At 39.5% G+C, this 16462-nt stretch overlaps 1 protein-coding gene across 1 annotated transcript; it reads left to right on the forward strand.

The window, feature by feature from the left end:
* The first annotated feature begins 3866 nt into the window (after positions 1–3866).
* On the forward strand, positions 3867–6262 carry LOC131858997 (uncharacterized). The gene is made up of 6 exons (XM_059212507.1): positions 3867–4323; positions 4471–4607; positions 5397–5499; positions 5632–5698; positions 6005–6051; positions 6165–6262. Exons 1-6 carry the CDS (start codon positions 3867–3869, stop codon positions 6260–6262), a joined length of 909 nt encoding a protein of 302 aa, XP_059068490.1.
* The last annotated feature ends 10200 nt before the right edge of the window (positions 6263–16462 follow it).

The following is a 16462-nucleotide window of genomic DNA, read 5'->3' on the forward strand; positions in this document are numbered from 1 at the left end:
GCTTATAAACTAAGATAGGAATACAGTATGAAGCTGCGGACCTGGAATTAGTAGTAAAATGTCGATACGGCGCTGTCCTGCAAATTTGAGCAAAAGTTGTCGGGACGATGGCACCCGGCGCCACGATCCTCCGAAAAATCCGCGAAATGAAGGGGGATCTGTTCGTCTCTGCACAAGGATTCCAGATCTTCAATTTCAGCCGCGTACCTGCAACCTACACACAGCAAAGCAAAGACGATTGGGGGGTTAGGGATTAGGGGTTTGCCATTAGGTCAAACCCCGGTTTTGGAATTAACCAAGAAATGAGCAAGTGTTGTAAATGTAAATGACTGTAAAACAAGTACTAATACCTTGTTCTAAGGATGTTTGTATCCTTATGTGCGAAGGTATAGATGTTGTATGTTGTTGTAGTATGTAGTAGGTGATCTCCTCTTCAATGGTTGAATCCTTATCTTGAATGCAACACTTAGCCTTGAATGGAGACTTGAAATGATCAATTGCTTGAAGGAATGCTTGAATGCTTGAATGCTTGAGTATAGTTTCCATGCCTTTTCCATCATATCAAATGAAAGAGGAAAATGTAGTTTATATACTTGTCAATTAGGGCTGATAGACTAATTTTCCTGACCTTAGGCCGACCAGGAAAGTTTATTTTCCAAATTGCAAACAAAAAGACCCGAAGTCCAAAGGAGACCGGGCCCAAAATAGGACCCAGGGACCAGGGCGCTGGGCGCCATGGTCCTGGGGGACCAGGGCACTGGGCGCCTTGGTCCTAAAGGACCAGGGCACTGGACGCTCTGGTCCCACCTCCCGGGACAACAGGGTGCAAGGAGGTTCAGGCCAGGGTGCTTGAAAAATGCAGTTTTCAGTGTCGTAATCAGGTTTTGGGATCTCCATTCAGGTTGCGTGTTGCGTCGCCATCGTGAAGACCGAAATGCAGTCGAAATTGCAAGTGTCACAATTTTAGGACGCTACAGAAGCACCACCCTAAAATTCAGCTATTGGATACTATGAAGCTGAACAAAATGATCTTCCTCCTTTTGGTGAAGAAGATGCTAATTCGCATCAAGAAGGTGATGTAGATTTAGCTGGCGACTCTAACATTAGGTTTATGCAGTACCAAGAAGATGATGCATCAAATGCATGCGAAGGAGATGTCTTTGCAGTATTCACTCGTTCACAAACACAAGCGGCTTCGCCACCTGCCAATGTGAAAAATGATGATTCTGCTTAGATCAAGGATTCTCAATGTTTGCCAGTTTCTATTGCTAAGCGCGGGACTCCTATACCAAATCCCCCAAGGGACACTTCTATCTTGAAGGATGTCATGAAAGATAGAGGTGTAAGTACTCCTTCAACTGCTGTCAATTTTTCTGCACCTATCAGTTCTTCTGCACCTGCACCAAAGACTAGTGTTCCTCATGTTGTAAGTTCTCAAAATAAGAATGCAAATCCATCTTTAATGAATTCTTTTCAGTCATTTGATATTCTAGATCATGTAAGGAAAACTAAGATACAAATGTCTGAGGTAGAATTTTTGAGATCTAACCCCGATCAATTTGACCATTTGGTCAAATTTGTTAAAGAAAAAGATACTACCCCTAGAAATATTCCAAAATCAAACTTGCTTCAAAACAATCCAGTATCTTCCCCTTCTCCTGTTGAGAAGATAGAACCATTTTACATCTCTTTGTTAATAAATGGTTACAAGCTTAGCAACTACGTAATTGATTCCGGGGCATCTGATAATGTTATGCTATCAAAAGTTGCCAATTACCTTGGTTTAACTTTGACCAAAACATTTGGAAGGTGTTTCTCTATGCATAACAAACAAGTTTCTTTGATTGGTCAAATCAAAGATGCACAGTTTGCCTTTGCTTCATTCCCAGAAAAGAAAATCAAGATGACAGTACTGGTAGCTGACGTACCAGCTTCCTATGGGCTATTGTTGGGAAGGAATTTTTGTAGAGATGTTGGGGGTGAGTTAAACATGGATATGACTGAGGCTCGTATCCCAATTAAAGGAGTTGTCCAAAGGTTACTTCTAGAAAAAGAATCAAAATATACCATTGTCAAGTCTGATGATCAACGGGCCCAAATTCTTTTCGAAACATTAGGCATGGGTAATTATTTCATGCATGCTAATGATGGTCTAAAGATGACTCCTGAGAGTGAAGTTGATACTTCACTCAATTATTTCCTAGTTGACTATAGTGTTATTGAATCAGAAGGAGCTTCAACTTCACAACAAGAAATTCTTGATTTTGATACCGTTAGCATTGGTAGTCCAGATGGTGTTTGGACGCAGCTGTTCTTCCACTGGATAAGGAGCCAGTATCATTTTGATCTCTCCCAACGGTAATCTTTTCCCTTTCTCCTTCAAATTGCAGTTCAATAACACAAACAACACCACTGAGTATGAGTCTCTCCTTCTGGAAATGAATTTTGCTCAGCAGAAGGGAATCAAGAACTTGCATGCTCAAGGGGATGCTGAGTTAATAGTCTATCAGATCAGAAACATATATCAAACAAGAAGTGAAAGGCTGCGACATTACCGCAATCTTGTTTGGGATCTGATAGAAACATTTGATGATTTTGATATATCTGTGGTTTCCCGTGAATTCAATGATAGGGCTGACTCATTAGCAGTATCAGCAACATCTTTGATTCCTCACAAAGATTTTTTAGCTGACAATTTTGATGATTTGTAATTTGAAGGTAGTCACTACCCTTCAAAGGATGCAATTGAAAGTGTTGACGCAGAAACAGGAGAGAAATTTCTGCAACTTAAAGGAAACAAGATCCCCAAGGGTCTAGTTTCACTAGAAAAGCTTTTTGACAAGCATGATCGCTATGTTAAGAAGTAGAAAAGATCAACTACAGGGTCAATGGAATATGAACAAATAAACATTGGGACTAAGGACAATCCAAAAATGATCAACATTGGAAAATGTTGCTCACAAGGAGAAAGATAGAAATTTGTTGCATTATTGTAGTAGTATGTTGACATCTTAGCATACTCCTATGAAAATATAAAGTCTTTTCATCCCAAAGAACTCTGCCATGACATTCCATTGAAACCAGGTATTATGCCTTTCCGACAGAAGCAAAGGCAATATAACCCAAAAATCTCTGACACTATCTTTGCTGAAATACAAAAGATGTTGAAAGCAAGGATAATCTTCCCCATCCACCATTCTTCTTGGATCGCTAACATTGTACCTATACGTAAGAAGAATGGCAAAATTTAGATATGTGTAGATTTCTGAAACTTGAATCAAGCATCCTTGAAAGATAATTATCCTTTACCTATCATGGACCATGTCTTACAAGCTGTTACTAGAGCAAAAATGATGTCCATGTTGGATGGGTTTTTAGGTTATAATTAGGTAGAAGTGCTGGAGCAAGATCAACATAGGACTGCATTCACTACACCTTGGGGTACCTTCGCATATCACAGGATGCCTTTTGGATTAATAAATGCGGGAGAAACTTTCCAACATGCAATGGACTTGGCCTTCCAAAGTTTTCTTGGTAAGTTCATTGTTGTCTATTTAGATGATTTGACAGTTTATTCTAAGGAACATCAAGATCATTTTTCTCATCCACAACAACTCTTGGAAAAATGCTGCCAGCATGGAATCTCTCTCAATCCCAAAAAGTCTATTTTTGGGGTCACTGAAGGTAAATTTATCGGGCATATTGTTTCGAAGGAAGGTATTAAAATTGATGCAGAAAGGGTAAAAGAAATCCGTGACCTTTCCTTGCCGACCAGTAAGACTATCGTTCATTCTTTCTTCGGAAAAGTTAATTTCCTACGAAGATTCATTCCCGACTTCACCAAACAAACTCATCATATATTAAATATGATGAAGGGTAATTCTCTCTTCAAATGGACTCCAGAAGGGAAGCAAGCTTTCCATCATATCAAAGAAGCCATGGCAAATGCTCCAGTCTTAGTGTGCCCAGATTATTCTAAGGAGTTCATTCTGTATAGCTATGTGTCAGATCATACTTGTTCAGCTATACTAATGCAAAGAAATAGTGAAGTTGTGGAATCACCTATTGCATTCATGAGTTATCTATTGAAAACTCATGAGTTGAAATACTTAGAAATGGAGAAGCATGCTTTTGTCATGGTGAAAGCGGTTAAACATTTTAGGTTCTATATTCTGAATTCACATGTCATTGCTCTTGTTCCTGATGTTGTTGTCAAGTCTATTCTGACACAAAAAGAGTTTGGGACTAAAAGGGGCAACTGCGTTGCCAAGATTCAAGAATATGATATGGAAATCAAGCCCACTAATTTGGTTCATGGGAAAGGTCTATGTCAGTTGATAGCTGACAATAAATCAATAGATGAAGTGGTACTTGAAAAAGAAGGTATTAATCAAGATCTTCCTCATGTTCTATTCGTTAGTACTACTGATGAGTGGTATTCTGACTTGGTGTATCTCTTGACATATGGAGGTTGTCCTGCACATCTGTCAAGGAAAGAAAAGCGAACCTTAAAGCTCAAAGTAGTGAATTTTGTCCTATGGGATAATGGTTTGTACAAGAAGGGTCTAGACGGCAATTTCCTGTGCTGCGTGGACAAACAACAAGAAGTAAGATTACTTCAATCTTTTCATGATCTTGCTTGTGGAGGACATTTTTCTGCCCCTGTTACTGCACACAAAATCTTGCATGCTAGGTATTACTGGCCAACATTATTTAAAGATACATACAGTTCGGTTTGCAAGTGTGAGCAATGTCAGTAATTTGTTGGCAAGCCTAAACTAGTTGCACTTCCACTAAAGCCAGTAATAATTGAAGAGCCTTTCAAACAGTGGGGATTGGACTTCATTGGACCTGTCAATCCAACATCAAGTGTAGGTCACATATACATCCTCACAGCAATGGATTACTTCACCAAGTGGGTGGAAACAATTCCAACTAAGCAATCTACCTCAGCGGCGGTTTGTCAGTTTCTAAAGGAGAACATCGTCTCAAGGTTTGGTGTTCCTCATAAGATTGTAGATGATAATGCTTCATGTTTTTCATCTTATGAGATAATTGACTTTTGCTTTGATCATAGTATTACTCTTTCACACTCATCTGACTATTATCCTCAAGGAAATGGTCAGGCTGAGTCAAGCAACAAGAACCTGGTCACTATCATGAGGAAACTTGTTGATGAGAAACAACGGTTTTGGCATAAAGCTCTTTATGATGCGCTATGGGTGGATCGTATAACTCCAAAAAGAAAAATTGACATGTCACCTTTTCAACTTTTGTATGGGTTGAATGTCGAGATTTTGATCACTATGGAACTTCCAGCACTAAAGCTCACTAAGGCCATTGAAGACAACACATATCATGATTCATTGGATAAGTGAATCATGTTTCTTTCTCAGCTAGAAGAAACAAGGGCTGAAGTGGTGGATAGGATTACTGCACACCAAAGCCAAGTGAAGGCATTGTTCGACAGGAAAACAACTTCTCGTGACTTCTCAATTGGTGATCAAGTCTTGTTATGGGACAAGAGGAGGGAACCAAAGGGTTTGCATGGAAAGTTTGATTCCTTGTGGAGAGGTCCCTTCACTATTCATGAAGTATGTGGTGAGCATGGCTACTTACTTGCATATGCAGATGGTTCCCCATTCTCGCTACCTCATAGCGGAGAACATTTGAAGCTCTTTACTCAAAAGAGAGTGATGTAAAGGAAGTTTTACCTTTTGTAAAATATGTATAGTCTTTTCTTTTTCTTTTTGTCGCCTGACTCTATAACCCAATGGATACAGGCACTTGGAGTTCTGGATTCTACAAGCTTCAAGTGGTGCAACTTGTTCCCTAGTCAGAGTCAGTTGTTGTCCTCGATTTCAGCATGGCCAAAATCGTGAGGCAACCCTACAAAACTGGTCCATTTCGTACCTTATGGTCTCTAGGAGAGCTTAATCAACTTGGTCAGTTAGTTCATTTCACTCTTTGTCTTTCATTTTTATTATTTTTCTTGTTTTTCCAGGATTGCAGTTTTCCCTGCAGTTCGGACTTTAAAGTCTGAACTGCAGGGTTATTTGTTAATAAGCACACATCAGACTTTAAAGTCCAAAGTGTATTTGTGTTTTGTTTCTATTTGCAGTTCAGACTTTAAAGTCTGAACTGCATGTGGTTTTTTACTGCAGTTCAGGTTTTAAAACCCGAACTGCGGTTTGTTTTAGACTGCAGATTGGGTTTTAAAACCCGAACTGCAGACTATCTTTGTCTGCAGTTCAGACTTTAAAGTCTAAACTGCATGTAGTTTGTTCAAAGTTGCATGTCAAACTTTAAACCCCGATGTGCAAGTGTCCCTGGCTTGCATGTCAGACTTTAAAACTTGACATGCAACTGTGGGTTCTAATTAATGGCGCATTAATTGTTTTTAGGGTTAAGTTAAATGCCTTTTGAGTTAATTTTTCATGTTTTATTTTTCTTTGTGTTTCATTTTCCTCTTTGTGCACTCCCTCTTCCATTTTCTCCCATCGTTATTCATCTTTTATTCTTTGTTGCTTGATCAAATCACTCGATATCCGGATTTTGCAAACAACATAGCGGAAGTGGTAGGGTTTTTTTTTGGGGGGGGTTTTACTATTTGTATGTTTTCGTTTTCTTTTTCTTTTTTGTTTGTTTTTTCTTGATTGTTTTCAGATCTCCCTCTGGAGGTCAATCAGATTTTGAAGTCCGATTACCTCCTTTGTTTCAGAGAACAATCGAACTTCAAAATCTGATTGTCCTCCAAAGCCCCCTATCTTAAGCTGCATACCGGACTTTAAAGTCCAATGTGCAACTGGAGATTTGTTTTCTCCGCATATCGGATTTTAAAGTCTGATATGAGGCCTATTAACCTTCTCATATCGGACTTTAAAATCCGATATGCAGAGAGGTATAGGGTGGCATGTCGGGTTTTAAAACCCGACATGTCACCCAGTTGTCCTTCCCAGTTAAAAGCACATCGGACTTTAAAGTTCGATGTGCCTTTGATTTTTTTTGAACCTGCACATCGGACTTTAAAGCCTGATGTGCATGTTGTTTTTTCAAATTTGCACATCGGAGTTTAAACCCCGATGTGTTGTTAATATTCCTTGGAATTGCACATCGGACTTTAAACCCCGATGTGCAATTTATTTTTAGAAGCAGATCGGACTTTTTTCTCTGACCTGTTGTTTTAGCAGTTTTACTCCTTGGCCTATTTTGAGTCCCGTTTTTCAATCTGTTTGAGAAAAAATTGATTTTTGATAATGATGAATGGCTAATCATCAGTATTGAATGTATTCATTGTGCACAAATGTCAAAGAAGCCTAAGTCTTCCTCAGGACAGCCTTCTCCAAGTAAAGCATCATCAAAGAAGATGAAATACAAGTACGACAGGTACTTGAATATGTATCCTGTGAGTTCAGTGGACTCAAACATTAAGGAGATCAGGGACACTGAGATTGGGCATGTTGACATGCAAGAGTTTCTTGATCGGGTTCAGAAGGCTCCTACATGCCTAACCAGTTTAATCAAATCTGAGCTGCATAAGTATGCATCTTTCCCAATTGCGGCTCACGATCCTGAATTTGTACTAGCAGTGGTTGGTCACTTTGATCCAAGCATAAGGTAGGTTAAAGATGATGATCAGAAGGTCATAATGACTCTAGATAGTGTATTCTTCAATAGTGTTTTCAAAGGCTTATCAGCTGAAGAAGTGGTTGATATTTCTCAAGAGAGTGCTCAAGAGTACTACGAGAAACACGAGGATAAATGCAAAAAGGTGATCAATATTGTTTATCTCTCAACTGCTGGATCTTCCCTCACCTCACGATGGCCTAAGTCTTTCCACAGGAGTGATTTTAATGAGGAATATAATGACATGGTCACCCAGTTATCCAAAGTGAGAGGATTAAAAGACTCATTATTTCCAAAGCTGGATGATTTACTATATGAATATAATCAGAAAGGGAGCTGCAAGAATTGATTGGGGAGAGCAAATTAGTGATGCACTTTGTGCCCAACTGAAAGAGGTCAAGGTAACACTGAAGTTTTATATGATGTCATACTTGGTTTATGCAGCTGCCTCTATGAGGTAATATCCAGGCTTGTCAACCAAGGGTGATAGAAGAATGGTGCCTGTTTGGGAATACTATGATCAACTAACTATCAAAAATCAAGGTAGTCATTACAAGAGGGTTAATTATGCTTTCTTTGCTATTTGGAAGTGCATTTTTGATAAATGCCTGTATAAGAGAAGAATATTAGAGGCCGCCTATAGCAGGGTGTCCCATTTTGGTTGTGTATTCCTACAATTTCCCACATTCACGTATATCCAGATTGGATGCTTCTCAGGTGAGCCCTTCATTCTTCCAAGGTTTCCTTCAGACAAAATTGTCCTTATGGAGTTGTGCAAACAACTGATTATTGTGCATGAGAAACAATCACAAGCACACAAGACTGGGCTAAAATTCTAGGAGTCAATTCGCAGGTATTCCGTGCTAACTAATCCCAAAGCCAAAAATATGGAGGAAATGCAGTGGAATACCATGAGAAGATTCAAGGCCTAAACCGATTTTGATTTTTGGGGTATAAAGAGAAATCTCAAAATGACATACACTTATGTCTATAGGTTTGAAGATGTTTGGGCAAACTGTCAGAATGAGGAGGATATAAGGAGGATGGACTTCAGCTGCCTTACTCTAGAACAAATTGAAAATCTAGATCTAGCTAAGATCCCAATGACTATGGAAGACACAGATGACATAGTAGATCCTTTTTACTATGTGAAGAAGATTGATGATTCCCCACTCCCACTTGTGCAATAGTCAAAGAAGGAAAGCAAGTCCATTATGCAAAGGATCTCTCCCATCATAGCAAACACCAATGCTTGGTTGCTAAGGAAGAATCTTAGGATGAAACAGTTTCCCACTAGTTCAGGAGATGATGACAATAGTGATGGTCCATTGGGAAAGACAGCGACAGCTAAAACAAGAACCAAGAACAGGGCAGACTCACAAGCACTATCCTCAGCTCCTATGGTACAATCAAAAGGTAAAGGGCCTAAAATCAAATTTACAGTTAAAGGGTCAAAGCAAGGTGAATCATCATCAGCATCATAGGAGTTAGTGGCAAAGGAGCTAGAACAACCACTTGTCAGTGCAGATGGAAAGGGTAAGGAGGTCGAAGAAGGTGAAATTCCTCAACAAGAGGAAGTACAGGTAGAAGAAGTACCACATTCAGTTGAAGTAGATATGACAACCACTTCACAAGTAGTCATTCACTCTATTGATTTTGACTCTGATTCTGATCAAGAAGATTAAGATGTTCATGAAGATGGAGATCTAAGTATGGGCATGCCGCAATCAAAGACGGCTAGTCAATTTTTTACAATAACCAACTTCTCTACTTTAGATGATATCCCTTCATCTACTTTTGAGTCTACCATGATGGATTTTAATGAAACTTTGCAAGATGCACTTGCAGAATAGGTTTCGGTAGATTTACCAGCCATTACTACCACCATCACAACAATCCCTTCATTGGTAAGTGCTGAAGTTACACTGACGACAACCTCAACTCTTCCACCAATAAGTGAAGAGGTACCAGCAACAAATGTTCCATTAGATGCTTCAATATTAGCACCATCAGTTACACTTGCAAATGCTCCAAGTTCCAGTCAACCTACTCTAGAATCTTCGACCCCAAGTCAGCAAGGAGGTACTACTCCATCATCCAATCAAAAAATACCCCCTTGGATGGAAGTAGTGGGCCCTAAGAGGAAAAAATAGGTAATATCTCCTGATGAATTTGACTTTGAACTTTTGGTTCCTCCAAAGCCTAAGGGAACGAAGAAGCCAAAGATAGTATCTTGGGTGGTAGTAGACCCGGCTTCCAAAAGAAAATACGCTGAAATTATGGTGCCATCATCTGACAAGGACAAAGGCAACATACGATCAGAAGATTATACCATGCAGGTTGTGGAGCTCGGAGTGGAGACACATGAAAGTGTGAAATTTGATTCTTAGATAGCCCTTAATTCTTTGTTAAGAAGGCTGGATTAGGAGAGGGATGAGAAAAATATCCTGAAGCAGAAGTGTGAGTAGTTGACCAACGTCCTCTTAAAGGTAACACAATCTTCTCAAGAGGTTGAACCTATAGGATCATCAATAGATACTGAAGCTATCAAGAAGATTGAGCAGGTAGGAGCTAAGGGCCGAGTAATGGATGAATGGATCCCACGGCTAAGGTCAGAAGGCTCTCATCTTATGAGTTCAATGCTGGAACTATTGTCTGATTATGAAGTGATCCAGAGTCGGATGCAAAGACTCAAAACCTCTTTATCCTAGGAAATTGAGGAAGTTGTGAAAAGAACTACCCTTTGGAGCAAAATGGAGGATTTCAGGATAGATGTCTTGGTTGAGAACAAGGTAATTCCCACAAGGGAGAAGTATATTCAGATCTTGTCATTATTGTCTCATAAACAAGAGACAATGAAATTGATGATTGCAGAGCTGGATCATGAATAGAAAGAAGGTGATGATGAGGTTGACCTTATTTTTGCTAAATTAGGTGATCTCCCTTTCTATTTTTATGATGGTGATCAAAATCTCATCACTGTTGAAGTCGTCACCCAAGAATTTCTTTCCTTGATGGACCTGTGCATGGGACAAGACTTCTCGCTTGATACATTTGATAAATTGTTAGAAATTCAAGTTAGCTTTGAAGTACTTGCATCCATGCTAAAGGATGTTAAGAAGAAGCACATGAAGATCCAAGATGTAATGTCCCATGTTCAAATCATCACAAGTTCTACCTTGATGCCAAATGAATCAGAGGTCAAAACTATCCTCGCCAAGTTTGAAGGTTTTTCAGAAATCCAACGAAGAAGAGAATCAAGAATGAAGTTCCCCCTTTTGGCACTCTTTCTTCATGCAGCTGCACCAATAGATGTTGTAAATTTTTATGTAGCTGCACGTTTTCTTTATGTAGTAGTTGTAGTAAAATGGGACTATGTGGTTGAATAAGTCAACTGTGCCCACCTTTTTCTCAACTTCTTTTCCTATATAAGGAAGACTTTTTTGTAAATATTTTTATTTTTTTCATGCTTAGCAAAACTCTGCTAGATTTTTATCCCAATTTAGACTTTGAGCTTTTGTGATGAGAATTCAATCAAACAAATAAAGAAAACGGTTTTGTTGATTGCAAACTTTGTGTTGTATCAATAAATTTGTTTATATTATTTAATGTTCCTATGTCCATTGAATACATATTATCTTTACGTATTTGATCTTGAAGATATTGCTACATGGCTAAAGAGCTCTCAAATCTTGCCAATAGACTTTGTGCTCTTAGCATAGTTGAGAAATCTGCTGATAAAGGAAGTAACTTGTAGTAAGCTTTGTATTGTTGCGGTTATTAGTAGTTTAATTGATTAGAAATATACACTTAAAGACTTTGAGCTTTAAGCTAAGTTTCTACTTGTTTAATTTGTAATGATCGGTGTGAATCAGTGTTACCATAAAGGAGACTTTGTGCTGCTTAAAAGTAACTCTTAGTTTAGTTTATTAGATTAATAGTTCTTTTCTTTGAATATCTGAAGAGGTAGAGAAACTATAACTAGGTGAAGGGAGTGTTAAATTCTTTGAGAAGCAAGAATTGAGCCAGGATCTGATGTTGGTCATAGATCACATGCAACTCCAAGCAATGGATGATCGAAGATCAAAATAGCTGAATGAAGATAAATCTGATATGAGAGAAAAATAGAGATAAAGAAGAGAATTTAGAAAAGACTCTCACCGAGCTCTCACTTAACTAGTGAAGGTGAGAGTATATTGATTATTATATAGAAAAATAATAGCATATACAACCAAGAGGTGCATTAACTCCCACCTCCATAAAAAGTGGGAGGTTTTACCCACTACCCCATAAAAGGTGGGAGGTTTTTACCTACTTGGTAAATGTCAAAATATGTGGCATAACCTCCTTACATGAAAGCAAAAAAGGAGTTATAAGAGGTGGCACATAAGGCCAAAAGAGGGTGAGAAACCCAACTACCCCATAACCCACTTAGGAAATGACAAAATAGTGGTTATGAGAGGTGGCACAACAAGCCAAAAGAGGGTGTGTAACTCAACTACCCATGTGAGGTGGAGAGTTACACATGTAGCTAATGTATTCCGCCACGTGTCCTCATATTAACCACACCTAATAACCTAAGCAAGCTTAATAATATATGTGTAGGAAAAATAAATACCCCCTAACATAAGGAAAATAAAAAAACCTACACTAACACCCCCCCTTAAGCGTAGCTTAGGTGGGTGAAAAGATGGGTCCCGACAAATGAGGCCATTTTAGGTACCCATGTACATAAATATCCCCCCCAAAAGAAGAAGCCCCCCATAAGAGGAATAGACCCCCCCTAAATAGAGAGAGAAAGAATGAAGGACTAAGAAGCCCCTCCTGAAGTAGACACCTTTTGCATCCCAAGCAAAGATCGCAAATGAAGGAACTTGCTTTCGGTGAAAGGTTTGGTGAAGATGTCCGCAGTTTGCTCCAATGTAGAACAATACTTAAGATCAATGATGCCTTCCTGAATGAGCTCCCAAATATAGTGCATATGTATCTCAATGTGTTTCGTCCTCTGATGATGAACTGGATTTCTTGAGATCTGTATAGCACTCTGATTATCACAAAAGATGATGGTAGGCTTTTTGACTGGAATACCAAACTCAGTAAGAATATTTTGAAGCCAAATAGCCTCAGTGGTGGCATTGACTGCCCCTCGATACTCGGCCTCTGTCGATGAAAGAACAATTGCAGACTGCTTCTTGCTTGACCAACAAACTGGACCATAACCAAGTGAGAAGCAATACCCAGAAGTAGACTTGTGATCCTGAGAATCACCTACCCAATCTGAATCCGTATATCCTACCAAGTCAATATCCACACCTGCTACATACTGAATTCCATAATTGTGAGTACCCTGAATGTAGTGGAGGATCCGCTTAGCTGCTTTCCAATGCAACTCATGTGGCTCCTGCATGAATCTAGAGACCATGCCCACAGCATAAGAAATGTCGGGTCTCGTATGAGTCAAATAAATGAGGCTTCCAACAAGCTGTCGATATAAAGTGCCATCAACCAAGGGTGAAGAGCACTTAGCCTCAAGTTTGACCCCTGACAAAAATGGAGTAGGTGCAGGCTTACAATTAGCCATGTGAAATCTAGAGAGCATATCAAGTGCATACTTGGGTTGTCCAAGGAAGATTCTTGAAGATGATTGAGTGATCTCAATTCCCAAGAAGTAATGTAGAAGACCCAAGTCTGAAATCAAAAATCTATCATGTAGAGCAATTTTCACTGCTTTGATGGTGGATGAGTGACTCCCTGTGAGTAACAAGTCATCAACATAGAGAACCAAAAATGTGAGAGTTTCATCCTGTTGCAGAATGTATACGTTCGGATCAGAATGGCACCGAGTGAAACCAACTGTCAGAAGGAATGAGTCCATCTTGGCATACCAAGCTCGAGGAGCCTGTTTAAGGCCATAGAGAGACTTTCGAAGTCGACACACAAGTGAAGGATCCTGAACAAACCCCTGTGGTTGCTCCATGTAGATTTCCTCTTGAAGGTCACCATGAAGAAATGCACTCTTCACATCCATCTGATGAACTTCCCAACGATGGGTTGCAGCTATAGCAAGAACAAGTCGGATGGAATTCATCTTAGCAACTGGAGCAAAAGTCTTAGAGTAATCAACCCCTGGAACTTGGGAAAAACCTTTTGCTACCAAGCGAGCCTTATACTTATCAACCGACCCATCCACTACAAATTTTGTTCGATAGATCCACTTGCATCAAACAAGTTTCCTTCCCTTAGGAAGAGGAACTAAATCCCATGTGTGATTCCTTTCCAAGGAATTGAACTCTTCTTGCATTGCAGCATCCCACTCAGGAACACCTGAAGCTTCTCGAAAGGACTGTGGATCAGAAGCTGAAGCAATGAAGAGATGTGGAGCTTGCTGAAATTGTAACCTTGTTCTTCTAGTATCTAATGGATCACCAAGCCAATCTCCTGCTGACTCAAAAGTTTGTCGAGCCCAAAGAGGCACTGAGGCTGGAGAGTCTGGGGGAGAATCATCAGCCTCTGAATGATGACTATGAGAGGAATGTGAATCCTCATCATCACTATCACCATCTGAAGTAGAGGAAGAAGACTCCTCATCAAAATTAGGAGGATTAAGATCCTCTGAAGAACTATCATCATAATGCAATTTCTCCAATGTGATAGTGGATGGAGACGTGGTATGAGAAGAACTAGAAGAACTCTCCTCAAAACGAACACTCCTCTCAATGAACAACTCATGAGTAGTGGGATGGAGAAGCCTATACCCTTTAACATCATCTGGATATCCAACAAATATGCAAGGCTTATTCTGCGGATCCATAGCCTTGCATTTTTCAGCTGGAATGTGGGCCCATGCAAGAGAACCAAACACTCTAAAGTGTTTAACTGTGGGTTTTCAACCAGTCCAAGCTTGAAAGGGAGTTACTCCCTTCACAACTTTATGAGGAACTCAATTCTGGATGTAACACGCACAGTTGATGGCCTCTGCCCAATACTGAGGTGCCAAAGACTTGGAGTGAATCATACAATTAGCCATCTCCTTCAAGGACCTATTCTTTCGTTCTGCTACACCATTTTGTTGAGGACTGTATGGAACTGTGTGCTGCATGTTGATACCTTCTGAAGCACAAAACTGTTCAAACTGATTATTAACATATTCACCCCCATTATCTGTACACAGAATCTTGATGAACTTCCCAGATTGTTTCTCTGCAAAAGCTTTGAAATCTAGAAAATTTTCAAAGACTTCAGACTTTTGTTTGAGAAAGTAAACCCATGTATATCTGGAAAAGTCGTCAATAAATGTCAAGACATATCTAGCCTTGCTGAAAGATGGTTGTGGAAATGGTCCTGCCAAGTCACTATGTACCAACTCCAATAGTTGTGTAGCTCTCCAAGCTTTACCTTTATCATACTTCTCCTCTGGATGCTTACCAAGAATGCACCCCTGGCAAACTCCATCAGAAAATTGAATAGAAGGCAACCCTGAAACCATTTCTTGTTGACTGAGTTGTTGCAAGTAACGGTAGTTCAAGTGGCCAAACCGTTGATGCCACAAACAACTCACCTCATCTGCATGAGTGAGTAAAACTATCGAAGAAGAGTCAGGAACAAAGTGAGAAAACTGATATAATCTAGAATGATGATCTGCTTTTCCCACAGCAACAGTAGACCCATTATGCATTTCGTTGATTACCACTGCATCTGATGTGAACTCAACTCGCTTGCCAGAACTAGTGTGAGTGATCTGATAAACAGATAGGAGATTAGTTGATAAAGATGGAACACAAAGGACATCTTGAAATGTTCCTTCACCCACATCAACAGACCCTCTCCCATGCACTTCAACAGGAGTGTCATCACCCATTAGGATGGAAGGCATAGAACATGGCTCTAAAGATGTGAAATCATCTTCTGAAGAAGCCATGTGGTGTGAAGCACCTGAGTCAATTATCCAAGAATTTGGTTGTGAAGCAATAGCAACTAGGGCCTTACCCTTTCCTTTCCCCTTACTCTTATCTATGTCCTTAGAAGATCCTTCCGATGAACTCTGTTTGACTGAATCAGGAACCTTGATATTATTCTTTTCAAGAAGATTTGAAAGGTGATCAATTTGTTTCCTTAAACACTTATGTTCATCATGACCAGGCCTCTTACAATAAGAACACTTGACCTTCTCCTTCTTAGGTTGTTCACCTTTTGATAAAGAGGTCTCATTGTCTACTTTTGAAGTAGCAGATTTCTGATCTTTCTTCTTCTCTCCTTGGTTCTTTTGTTTCTTATCTTGCTTACTAGACCCTTTATGTTCTTTTGTGCCTTGATTTACAACTAAGGCATGTGACTTAGAGGGCTTTATTGTACCCATTTGAACCAATTTGTCCTGCTCCCTAGTGAGTTCTGCAGCAAAATCATCTAAAGAAGGCATTTTGAATGTGGTACCTAGGGCACATTTGGTAGCATAGAATGTAGAAACAAACACTGAATAGTTAGGACCAAGCTTAGAAAGAATACTCAAGATCAGTTGCTTATCATCTTTCTTAGTTCCACACTGTTCCAACTGCAATCTTATAGACTTAAGTTTAGTGAAGAAGTCTTGTATAGTATCAAAATTGGTTGGATTCAACCCTATGAGTTCATTCTCCAATTGATGACCTCTTAGTTCATCCTGCTTACCAAAGAGGTTTCCCAAAGTAGTCCATACTGCATTTGGTGTAGTAGCAGATTCAATGTGAAAAAGAAGGTTAGGAGAGACTGACATGCACAATGTACCAAAAACTTCATCACATTTATTAAACCATTTAATCTTTTCTGCAGCATCTTGAGGTTCAGTTTCAAGTCCCATAGT

Source organism: Cryptomeria japonica, chromosome 10 (assembly GCF_030272615.1).
Source record: "Cryptomeria japonica chromosome 10, Sugi_1.0, whole genome shotgun sequence".
In the NCBI taxonomy this organism is placed as follows: Eukaryota; Viridiplantae; Streptophyta; class Pinopsida; order Cupressales; family Cupressaceae; genus Cryptomeria; species Cryptomeria japonica.